This window comes from Oncorhynchus nerka, linkage group LG18 (assembly GCF_034236695.1).
Source record: "Oncorhynchus nerka isolate Pitt River linkage group LG18, Oner_Uvic_2.0, whole genome shotgun sequence".
Lineage (NCBI taxonomy): Eukaryota > Metazoa > Chordata > Actinopteri > Salmoniformes > Salmonidae > Oncorhynchus > Oncorhynchus nerka.
Genome location: NC_088413.1, coordinates 27468579 through 27481876, shown reverse-complemented (window position 1 = coordinate 27481876; position 13298 = coordinate 27468579). Strand labels below are relative to the sequence as shown.

The 13298-nt window shown below is 38.8% G+C and overlaps 1 protein-coding gene across 1 annotated transcript in view; it reads left to right on the top strand.

The window, feature by feature from the left end:
- LOC115124987 (lipopolysaccharide-responsive and beige-like anchor protein) overlaps nt 1-13298 on the top strand; it is a 295611-nt gene that overhangs the window by 70844 nt on the left and 211469 nt on the right. Inside the window, exon 11 of the mRNA XM_065003331.1 lies at nt 10997-11125. Coding sequence (XP_064859403.1) covers nt 10997-11125 — 129 coding nt within the window. The remainder of the gene's footprint in view (nt 1-10996; nt 11126-13298) is intronic.

Genomic DNA, 13298 nt, shown 5'->3' with positions numbered 1-13298 from the left:
TGCTGCTCTGACATTCCTCATCTGTTATGTATGTACTGTATTCTATCCTATTCTACTGTATCTTAGTCTATGCTGCTCTGACATTCCCCATCTGTTATGTATGTACTGTATTCTATCCTATTCTACTGCATCTTAGTCTATGCTGCTCTGACATTCCCCATCTGTTATGTATGTACTGTATTCTATCCTATTCTACTGTATCTTAGTCTATGCTGCTCTGACATTCCTCATCTGTTATGTATGTACTGTATTCTATCCTATTCTACTGCATCTTAGTCTATGCTGCTCTGACATTCCCCATCTGTTATGTATGTACTGTATTCTATCCTATTCTACTGCATCTTAGTCTATGCTGCTCTGACATTCCTCATCTGTTATGTATGTACTGTATTCTATCCTATTCTACTGTATCTTAGTCTATGCTGCTCTGACATTCCCCATCTGTTATGTATGTACTGTATTCTATCCTATTCTACTGTATCTTAGTCTATGCTGCTCTGACATTCCTCATCTGTTATGTATGTACTGTATTCTATCCTATTCTACTGCATCTTAGTCTATGCCGCTCTGACATTCCCCATCTGTTATGTATGTACTGTATTCTATCCTATTCTACTGTATCTTAGTCTATGCCGCTCTGACATTCCCCATCTGTTATGTATGTACTGTATTCTATCCTATTCTACTGTATCTTAGTCTATGCTGCTCTGACATTCCCCATCTGTTATGTATGTACTGTATTCTATCCTATTCTACTGTATCTTAGTCTGTGCCGCTCTGACATTCCTCATCTGTTATGTATGTACTGTATTCTATCCTATTCTACTGTATCTTAGTCTATGCCGCTCTGACATTCCTCATCCAAATATTTATATATTCTTAATTCCATTCCTTTACTGTAGATTTGTGTGTATTGTTTTTGAAATGGTTAGATATTACTTGTTAGATATTACTGCACTGTTGGAGCTAGAAACACAAGCATTTAGTTAGATATTACTGCACTGTTGGAGCTAGAAACACAAGCATTTAGTTAGATATTACTGCACTGTTGGAGCTAGAAACACAAGCGTTTAGTTAGATATTACTGCACTGTTGGAGCTAGAAACACAAGCATTTAGTTAGATATTACTGCACTGTTGGAGCTAGAAACACAAGCGTTTAGTTAGATATTACTGCACTGTTGGAGCTAGAAACACAAGCATTTAGTTAGATATTACTGCACTGTTGGAGCTAGAAACACAAGCATTTAGTTAGATATTACTGCACTGTTGGAGCTAGAAACACAAGCATTTAGTTAGATATTACTGCACTGTTGGAGCTAGAAACACAAGCATTTAGTTAGATATTACTGCACTGTTGGAGCTAGAAACACAAGCGTTTAGTTAGATATTACTGCACTGTTGGAGCTAGAAACACAAGCGTTTAGTTAGATATTACTGCACTGTTGGAGCTAGAAACACAAGCATTTAGTTAGATATTACTGCACTGTTGGAGCTAGAAACACAAGCGTTTAGTTAGATATTACTGCACTGTTGGAGCTAGAAACACAAGCATTTAGTTAGATATTACTGCACTGTTGGAGCTAGAAACACAAGCATTTAGTTAGATATTACTGCACTGTTGGAGCTAGAAACACAAGCGTTTAGTTAGATATTACTGCACTGTTGGAGCTAGAAACACAAGCATTTAGTTAGATATTACTGCACTGTTGGAGCTAGAAACACAAGCGTTTAGTTAGATATTACTGCACTGTTGGAGCTAGAAACACAAGCGTTTAGTTAGATATTACTGCACTGTTGGAGCTAGAAACACAAGCATTTAGTTAGATATTACTGCACTGTTGGAGCTAGAAACACAAGCATTTAGTTAGATATTACTGCACTGTTGGAGCTAGAAACACAAGCGTTTAGTTAGATATTACTGCACTGTTGGAGCTAGAAACACAAGCGTTTAGTTAGATATTACTGCACTGTTGGAGCTAGAAACACAAGCATTTAGTTAGATATTACTGCACTGTTGGAGCTAGAAACACAAGCATTTAGTTAGATATTACTGCACTGTTGGAGCTAGAAACACAAGCGTTTAGTTAGATATTACTGCACTGTTGGAGCTAGAAACACAAGCATTTAGTTAGATATTACTGCACTGTTGGAGCTAGAAACACAAGCGTTTAGTTAGATATTACTGCACTGTTGGAGCTAGAAACACAAGCGTTTAGTTAGATATTACTGCACTGTTGGAGCTAGAAACACAAGCATTTAGTTAGATATTACTGCACTGTTGGAGCTAGAAACACAAGCATTTAGTTAGATATTACTGCACTGTTGGAGCTAGAAACACAAGCGTTTAGTTAGATATTACTGCACTGTTGGAGCTAGAAACACAAGCGTTTAGTTAGATATTACTGCACTGTTGGAGCTAGAAACACAAGCATTTAGTTAGATATTACTGCACTGTTGGAGCTAGAAACACAAGCATTTAGTTAGATATTACTGCACTGTTGGAGCTAGAAACACAAGCATTTAGTTAGATATTACTGCACTGTTGGAGCTAGAAACACAAGCATTTAGTTAGATATTACTGCACTGTTGGAGCTAGAAACACAAGCGTTTAGTTAGATATTACTGCACTGTTGGAGCTAGAAACACAAGCGTTTAGTTAGATATTACTGCACTGTTGGAGCTAGAAACACAAGCATTTAGTTAGATATTACTGCACTGTTGGAGCTAGAAACACAAGCATTTAGTTAGATATTACTGCACTGTTGGAGCTAGAAACACAAGCGTTTAGTTAGATATTACTGCACTGTTGGAGCTAGAAACACAAGCATTTAGTTAGATATTACTGCACTGTTGGAGCTAGAAACACAAGCGTTTAGTTAGATATTACTGCACTGTTGGAGCTAGAAACACAAGCGTTTAGTTAGATATTACTGCACTGTTGGAGCTAGAAACACAAGCATTTAGTTAGATATTACTGCACTGTTGGAGCTAGAAACACAAGCATTTAGTTAGATATTACTGCACTGTTGGAGCTAGAAACACAAGCGTTTAGTTAGATATTACTGCACTGTTGGAGCTAGAAACACAAGCGTTTAGTTAGATATTACTGCACTGTTGGAGCTAGAAACACAAGCATTTAGTTAGATATTACTGCACTGTTGGAGCTAGAAACACAAGCATTTAGTTAGATATTACTGCACTGTTGGAGCTAGAAACACAAGCGTTTAGTTAGATATTACTGCACTGTTGGAGCTAGAAACACAAGCATTTAGTTAGATATTACTGCACTGTTGGAGCTAGAAACACAAGCATTTAGTTAGATATTACTGCACTGTTGGAGCTAGAAACACAAGCATTTAGTTAGATATTACTGCACTGTTGGAGCTAGAAACACAAGCATTTAGTTAGATATTACTGCACTGTTGGAGCTAGAAACACAAGCATTTAGTTAGATATTACTGCACTGTTGGAGCTAGAAACACAAGCATTTAGTTAGATATTACTGCACTGTTGGAGCTAGAAACACAAGCGTTTAGTTAGATATTACTGCACTGTTGGAGCTAGAAACACAAGCGTTTAGTTAGATATTACTGCACTGTTGGAGCTAGAAACACAAGCATTTAGTTAGATATTACTGCACTGTTGGAGCTAGAAACACAAGCATTTAGTTAGATATTACTGCACTGTTGGAGCTAGAAACACAAGCGTTTAGTTAGATATTACTGCACTGTTGGAGCTAGAAACACAAGCGTTTAGTTAGATATTACTGCACTGTTGGAGCTAGAAACACAAGCATTTAGTTAGATATTACTGCACTGTTGGAGCTAGAAACACAAGCATTTAGTTAGATATTACTGCACTGTTGGAGCTAGAAACACAAGCGTTTAGTTAGATATTACTGCACTGTTGGAGCTAGAAACACAAGCATTTAGTTAGATATTACTGCACTGTTGGAGCTAGAAACACAAGCGTTTAGTTAGATATTACTGCACTGTTGGAGCTAGAAACACAAGCGTTTAGTTAGATATTACTGCACTGTTGGAGCTAGAAACACAAGCATTTAGTTAGATATTACTGCACTGTTGGAGCTAGAAACACAAGCATTTAGTTAGATATTACTGCACTGTTGGAGCTAGAAACACAAGCGTTTAGTTAGATATTACTGCACTGTTGGAGCTAGAAACACAAGCATTTAGTTAGATATTACTGCACTGTTGGAGCTAGAAACACAAGCGTTTAGTTAGATATTACTGCACTGTTGGAGCTAGAAACACAAGCGTTTAGTTAGATATTACTGCACTGTTGGAGCTAGAAACACAAGCATTTAGTTAGATATTACTGCACTGTTGGAGCTAGAAACACAAGCATTTAGTTAGATATTACTGCACTGTTGGAGCTAGAAACACAAGCGTTTAGTTAGATATTACTGCACTGTTGGAGCTAGAAACACAAGCGTTTAGTTAGATATTACTGCACTGTTGGAGCTAGAAACACAAGCGTTTAGTTAGATATTACTGCACTGTTGGAGCTAGAAACACAAGCATTTAGTTAGATATTACTGCACTGTTGGAGCTAGAAACACAAGCATTTAGTTAGATATTACTGCACTGTTGGAGCTAGAAACACAAGCGTTTAGTTAGATATTACTGCACTGTTGGAGCTAGAAACACAAGCATTTAGTTAGATATTACTGCACTGTTGGAGCTAGAAACACAAGCATTTAGTTAGATATTACTGCACTGTTGGAGCTAGAAACACAAGCATTTAGTTAGATATTACTGCACTGTTGGAGCTAGAAACACAAGCATTTAGTTAGATATTACTGCACTGTTGGAGCTAGAAACACAAGCATTTAGTTAAATATTACTGCACTGTTGGAGCTAGAAACACAAGCATTTAGTTAGATATTACTGCATTGTTGGAGCTAGAAACACAAGCATTTAGTTAGATATTACTGCACTGTTGGAGCTAGAAACACAAGCATTTAGTTGGATATTACTGCACTGTTGGAGCTAGAAACACAAGCATTTAGTTAGATATTACTGCACTGTTGGAGCTAGAAGCACAAGCATTTAGTTAGATATTACTGCACTGTTGGAGCTAGAAACACAAGCATTTAGTTAGATATTACTGCACTGTTGGAGCTAGAAACACAAGCATTTAGTTAGATATTACTGCACTGTTGGAGCTAGAAACACAAGCATTTAGTTAGATATTACTGCACTGTTGGAGCTAGAAACACAAGCATTTAGTTAGATATTACTGCACTGTTGGAGCTAGAAACACAAGCATTTAGTTAGATATTACTGCACTGTTGGAGCTAGAAACACAAGCATTTAGTTAGATATTACTGCACTGTTGGAGCTAGAAACACAAGCATTTAGTTAGATATTACTGCACTGTTGGAGCTAGAAACACAAGCATTTAGTTAGATATTACTGCACTGTTGGAGCTAGAAACACAAGCGTTTAGTTAGATATTACTGCACTGTTGGAGCTAGAAACACAAGCGTTTAGTTAGATATTACTGCACTGTTGGAGCTAGAAACACAAGCGTTTAGTTAGATATTACTGCACTGTTGGAGCTAGAAACACAAGCATTTAGTTAGATATTACTGCACTGTTGGAGCTAGAAACACAAGCGTTTAGTTAGATATTACTGCACTGTTGGAGCTAGAAACACAAGCGTTTAGTTAGATATTACTGCACTGTTGGAGCTAGAAACACAAGCGTTTAGTTAGATATTACTGCACTGTTGGAGCTAGAAACACAAGCGTTTAGTTAGATATTACTGCACTGTTGGAGCTAGAAACACAAGCGTTTAGTTAGATATTACTGCACTGTTGGAGCTAGAAACACAAGCGTTTAGTTAGATATTACTGCACTGTTGGAGCTAGAAACACAAGCGTTTAGTTAGATATTACTGCACTGTTGGAGCTAGAAACACAAGCGTTTAGTTAGATATTACTGCACTGTTGGAGCTAGAAACACAAGCATTTAGTTAGATATTACTGCACTGTTGGAGCTAGAAACACAAGCGTTTAGTTAGATATTACTGCACTGTTGGAGCTAGAAACACAAGCGTTTAGTTAGATATTACTGCACTGTTGGAGCTAGAAACACAAGCGTTTAGTTAGATATTACTGCACTGTTGGAGCTAGAAACACAAGCATTTAGTTAGATATTACTGCACTGTTGGAGCTAGAAACACAAGCGTTTAGTTAGATATTACTGCACTGTTGGAGCTAGAAACACAAGCGTTTAGTTAGATATTACTGCACTGTTGGAGCTAGAAACACAAGCATTTAGTTAGATATTACTGCACTGTTGGAGCTAGAAACACAAGCATTTAGTTAGATATTACTGCACTGTTGGAGCTAGAAACACAAGCATTTAGTTAGATATTACTGCACTGTTGGAGCTAGAAGCATTTAGTTAGATATTACTGCACTGTTGGAGCTAGAAACACAAGCATTTAGTTAGATATTACTGCACTGTTGGAGCTAGAAACACAAGCGTTTAGTTAGATATTACTGCACTGTTGGAGCTAGAAACACAAGCGTTTAGTTAGATATTACTGCACTGTTGGAGCTAGAAACACAAGCATTTAGTTAGATATTACTGCACTGTTGGAGCTAGAAACACAAGCATTTAGTTAGATATTACTGCACTGTTGGAGCTAGAAACACAAGCGTTTAGTTAGATATTACTGCACTGTTGGAGCTAGAAACACAAGCGTTTAGTTAGATATTACTGCACTGTTGGAGCTAGAAACACAAGCATTTAGTTAGATATTACTGCACTGTTGGAGCTAGAAACACAAGCATTTAGTTAGATATTACTGCACTGTTGGAGCTAGAAACACAAGCGTTTAGTTAGATATTACTGCACTGTTGGAGCTAGAAACACAAGCGTTTAGTTAGATATTACTGCACTGTTGGAGCTAGAAACACAAGCATTTAGTTAGATATTACTGCACTGTTGGAGCTAGAAACACAAGCATTTAGTTAGATATTACTGCACTGTTGGAGCTAGAAACACAAGCGTTTAGTTAGATATTACTGCACTGTTGGAGCTAGAAACACAAGCATTTAGTTAGATATTACTGCACTGTTGGAGCTAGAAACACAAGCGTTTAGTTAGATATTACTGCACTGTTGGAGCTAGAAACACAAGCGTTTAGTTAGATATTACTGCACTGTTGGAGCTAGAAACACAAGCATTTAGTTAGATATTACTGCACTGTTGGAGCTAGAAACACAAGCATTTAGTTAGATATTACTGCACTGTTGGAGCTAGAAACACAAGCGTTTAGTTAGATATTACTGCACTGTTGGAGCTAGAAACACAAGCGTTTAGTTAGATATTACTGCACTGTTGGAGCTAGAAACACAAGCATTTAGTTAGATATTACTGCACTGTTGGAGCTAGAAACACAAGCATTTAGTTAGATATTACTGCACTGTTGGAGCTAGAAACACAAGCGTTTAGTTAGATATTACTGCACTGTTGGAGCTAGAAACACAAGCATTTAGTTAGATATTACTGCACTGTTGGAGCTAGAAACACAAGCATTTAGTTAGATATTACTGCACTGTTGGAGCTAGAAACACAAGCATTTAGTTAGATATTACTGCACTGTTGGAGCTAGAAACACAAGCATTTAGTTAGATATTACTGCACTGTTGGAGCTAGAAACACAAGCATTTAGTTAAATATTACTGCACTGTTGGAGCTAGAAACACAAGCATTTAGTTAGATATTACTGCATTGTTGGAGCTAGAAACACAAGCATTTAGTTAGATATTACTGCACTGTTGGAGCTAGAAACACAAGCATTTAGTTGGATATTACTGCACTGTTGGAGCTAGAAACACAAGCATTTAGTTAGATATTACTGCACTGTTGGAGCTAGAAGCACAAGCATTTAGTTAGATATTACTGCACTGTTGGAGCTAGAAACACAAGCATTTAGTTAGATATTACTGCACTGTTGGAGCTAGAAACACAAGCATTTAGTTAGATATTACTGCACTGTTGGAGCTAGAAACACAAGCATTTAGTTAGATATTACTGCACTGTTGGAGCTAGAAACACAAGCATTTAGTTAGATATTACTGCACTGTTGGAGCTAGAAACACAAGCATTTAGTTAGATATTACTGCACTGTTGGAGCTAGAAACACAAGCATTTAGTTAGATATTACTGCACTGTTGGAGCTAGAAACACAAGCATTTAGTTAGATATTACTGCACTGTTGGAGCTAGAAACACAAGCATTTAGTTAGATATTACTGCACTGTTGGAGCTAGAAACACAAGCATTTAGTTAGATATTACTGCACTGTTGGAGCTAGAAACACAAGCATTTAGTTGGATATTACTGCACTGTTGGAGCTAGAAACACAAGCATTTAGTTAGATATTACTGCACTGTTGGAGCTAGAAGCACAAGCATTTAGTTAGATATTACTGCACTGTTGGAGCTAGAAACACAAGCATTTAGTTAGATATTACTGCACTGTTGGAGCTAGAAACACAAGCATTTAGTTAGATATTACTGCACTGTTGGAGCTAGAAACACAAGCATTTAGTTAGATATTACTGCACTGTTGGAGCTAGAAACACAAGCATTTAGTTAGATATTACTGCACTGTTGGAGCTAGAAACACAAGCATTTAGTTAGATATTACTGCACTGTTGGAGCTAGAAACACAAGCATTTAGTTAGATATTACTGCACTGTTGGAGCTAGAAACACAAGCATTTAGTTAGATATTACTGCACTGTTGGAGCTAGAAACACAAGCATTAATTAGATATTACTGCACTGTTGGAGCTAGAAACACAAGCATTTAGTTAGATATTACTGCACTGTTGGAGCTAGAAACACAAGCATTTAGTTAGATATTACTGCACTGTTGGAGCTAGAAACACAAGCATTTAGTTAGATATTACTGCACTGTTGGAGCTAGAAACACAAGCATTTAGTTAGATATTACTGCACTGTTGGAGCTAGAAACACAAGCATTTAGTTAGATATTACTGCACTGTTGGAGCTAGAAACACAAGCGTTTAGTTAGATATTACTGCACTGTTGGAGCTAGAAACACAAGCGTTTAGTTAGATATTACTGCACTGTTGGAGCTAGAAACACAAGCGTTTAGTTAGATATTACTGCACTGTTGGAGCTAGAAACACAAGCGTTTAGTTAGATATTACTGCACTGTTGGAGCTACAAACACAAGCGTTTAGTTAGATATTACTGCACTGTTGGAGCTAGAAACACAAGCGTTTAGTTAGATATTACTGTACTGTTGGAGCTAGAAACACAAGCGTTTAGTTAGATATTACTGCACTGTTGGAGCTAGAAACACAAGCGTTTAGTTAGATATTACTGCACTGTTGGAGCTAGAAACACAAGCATTTCGCTACACCCACAATAACTTTGATTTGACATCAATCTGCAGGTTGAACATAGTGAGGTTGTAGTCTCCTACATTGATAGTGCAGTTTGTTTAGGGGATTTTACAGCAAACTAGCTACTTCACATGCTGATTTTGTGTTTGGTATTATTGTGTGCAGCTACGTTTGCTAGCAAGCTATCCAGCCAGCCCATAGAGACCATTGCATTGTGGATTTTGTCGTAAACTTGAGCTACAACAGACTTCCACAACGATTTTCCATGTTGCTACCAACCTTATTATGACGCTAAAATGAAACATTTGTTCACAAAAAACATTGTTCTCACATAGTGGTGTTATTTAAAACTGTAAATGAAAGGGTGGATTGTTCCTTTAAGATAGAGGTGAGAATGAACCACTCTGCACCTGGCTGGCTAGCAGGCTGGGAACAGAACACTACCCTGTTCTATTACAGAATTAGATATGCCAACCAGTCATTTCTATATTGAACCAAGGTGGTGTTTCCTGAGTTTTCTTTAAGCACTTTATTATATTATACAATACTTTATTTGACCTTGTAGTTACTGAGGATGATGAGTTAATTTATTTATGAGGTCAAGTAAATTGGCACGTTCTGGTGGCTACTTGTTAACATGTAAGTTCCAGGTAGCAACAACTAGATGACAAGTACTGTAATGAAAGTGCTTCACAAATGTATTTCTCTCCAACTCTCATTCAAATCCATATTTTTGACTTTATCACAGAAGGTCGTCTGCAGGCCTGATTAAATGCACATTAGGAAGCACACACACACACACACACACACACACACACACACACACACACAGCTGTCCTTTTCTTTTTATTACTTTGATTTCTCCTATTGTCTCTCTCACTGCAGTTGAGTTTTGTGTCTGAGCCTCACAGCGAGTTTAGTCAACGCATGAGCTCCTTTGTCTTTCTGAGGCAGCTCGGCCTGTATGTTTGTACACGCACGCACACATACGCACACACACACACACACAAACCCCATCGTCTATTGTTAGCACATTGTTAGTATTCCATTCATGGACGTGTGTCTGTAGCTTAGTGTCCTCTACGTATGTGTTCACAATGACTAATGGCTTGTTTCGTTGGTAGACGGAACCGTAAACACACGAGGAAAAGGGCCTTGCTCATAGCACATTTAGCTGCTGTGGGATCTGACCGTAAGAAACCACGAAAATATTCTATCCACAGAACTCATTTAGCAAAACCCTCATCAGGGTAAACAGACTAGACACCTGAGCCATGTTGCCTCGGAGACTAACTCAACGTCGCGGTAACGCGCCCGCCACTCAGCCCGTCACCGTTAGCGACAGGTGTAATAGTGCTGTAAAGGAGACAGATGTTCAGAGGCGTTATACTGTGTTTTTCAACACCACACCAGGTGTACAAGGGAGAAATGTGACACCGCCTCCAATCCACGTTGTTTTCCACCTGAGACGAAAGCAGAAACAGACTGACAAGACACAGCATTTGTTTCCAGTCCATAGGGTTCTGATTCTACTGTATTTCTACCCCTGATCCTTGTGTATGTATTCCTCCCTTCTTCAGGATGTGAAGGCTGTGGTGACCCACTCGGTCCAGAGTGCCATCCACTCCATCGGGGGAGTGCAGGTCCTCTTCCCCCTGTTTGCACAGCTGGATCACCTCCAGCACACCAGCGATGAACTGGACACCTCTGTCTGGTAGTGGACTACTGTCTTATTCTATTCGTCGATTGATTGACTTTATTCAGTTCTTTTAAAATACTGTACACATCCGTGCATAGCCCTGTGGGAGAAAGTGCATTGTGTTGATGGGAGCGGTGTTTGAACTCGCCCTGCAGTCTGGAGTATTTTGCTTTTCACTAAGTAGAAGTTGTTTTGTTAATTCAATGGATTCAACCATGCATGATGGCAGCGCAAATGGCATACCAGTTGTGAATATTAGTGCCCTAGTCCTTGAGTAATGTTGTCTTATCCTACTCACTAAACCTGGATACCAGTTGTGAATATTAGTGCCCTAGTCCTTGAGTAATGTTGTCTTATCCTACTCACTAAACCTGGATACCAGTTGTGAATATTAGTGCCCTAGTCCTTGAGTAATGTTGTCTTATCCTACTCACTAAACCTGGATACCAGTTGTGAATATTAGTGCCCTAGTCCTTGAGTAATGTTGTCTTATCCTACTCACTAAACCTGGATACCAGTTGTGAATATTAGTGCCCTAGTCCTTCAGTGATGTTGTCTTATCCTACTCACTAAACCTGGATACCAGTTGTGAATATTAGTGCCCTAGTCCTTCAGTGATGTTGTCTTATCCTACTCACTAAACCTGGTTACCAGTTGTGAATATTAGTGCCCTAGTCCTTCAGTGATGTTGTCTTGTCCTACTCACTAAACCTGGATACCAGTTGTGAATATTAGTGCCCTAGTCCTTGAGTAATGTTGTCTTGTCCTACTCACTAAACCTGGATACCAGTTGTGAATATTAGTGCCCTAGTCCTTGAGTGATGTTGTCTTGTCCTACTCACTAAACCTGGATACCAGTTGTGAATATTAGTGCCCTAGTCCTTGAGTGATGTTGTCTTGTCCTACTCACTAAACCTGGATACCAGTTGTGAATATTAGTGCCCTAGTCCTTGAGTGATGTTGTCTTGTCCTACTCACTAAACCTGGATACCAGTTGTGAATATTAGTGCCCTAGTCCTTCAGTGATGTTGTCTTGTCCTACTCACTAAACCTGGATACCAGTTGTGAATATTAGTGCCCTAGTCCTTGAGTGATGTTGTCTTGTCCTACTCACTAAACCTGGATACCAGTTGTGAATATTAGTGCCCTAGTCCTTCAGTGATGTTGTCTTGTCCTACTCACTAAACCTGGATACCAGTTGTGAATATTAGTGCCCTAGTCCTTCAGTGATGTTGTCTTGTCCTACTCACTAAACCTGGATACCAGTTGTGAATATTAGTGCCCTAGTCCTTCAGTGATGTTGTCTTGTCCTACTCACTAAACCTGGATACCAGCTGTGAATATTTGTGCCCTAGTCCTTCAGTGATGTTGTCTTGTCCTACTCATTAAACCTGAATACCAGTTGTGAATATTAGTGCCCTATTCCTTGAGTGATGTTGTCTTGTCCTACTCACTAAACCTGGATACCAGTTGTGAATATTAGTGCCCTAGTCCTTGAGTGATGTTGTCTTGTCCTACTCACTAAACCTGGATACCAGTTGTGAATATTAGTGCCCTAGTCCTTCAGTGATGTTGTCTTGTCCTACTCACCAAACCTGAATACCAGCTGTGAATATTAGTGCCCTAGTCCTTCAGTGATGTTGTCTTGTCCTACTCACTAAACCTGGATACCAGCTGTGAATATTAGTGCCCTAGTCCTTCAGTGATGTTGTCTTGTCCTACTCACTAAACCTGGATACCAGCTGTGAATATTAGTGCCCTAGTCCTTCAGTGATGTTGTCTTGTCCTACTCACTAAACCTGGATACCAGTTGTGAATATTAGTGCCCTAGTCCTTGAGTAATGTTGTCTTGTCCTACTCACTAAACCTGGATACCAGCTGTGAATATTAGTGCCCTAGTCCTTCAGTGATGTTGTCTTGTCCTACTCACTAAACCTGGATACCAGCTGTGAATATTAGTGCCCTAGTCCTTCAGTGATGTTGTCTTATCCTACTCACTAAACCTGGATACCAGCTGTGAATATTAGTGCCCTAGTCCTTCATTGATGTTGTCTTATCCTACTCACTAAACCTGGATACCAGCTGTGAATATTAGTGCCCTAGTCCTTGAGTGATGTTGTCTTGTCCTACTCATTAAACCTGGATACCAGCTGTGAATATTAGTGCCCTAGTCCTTGAGTGAT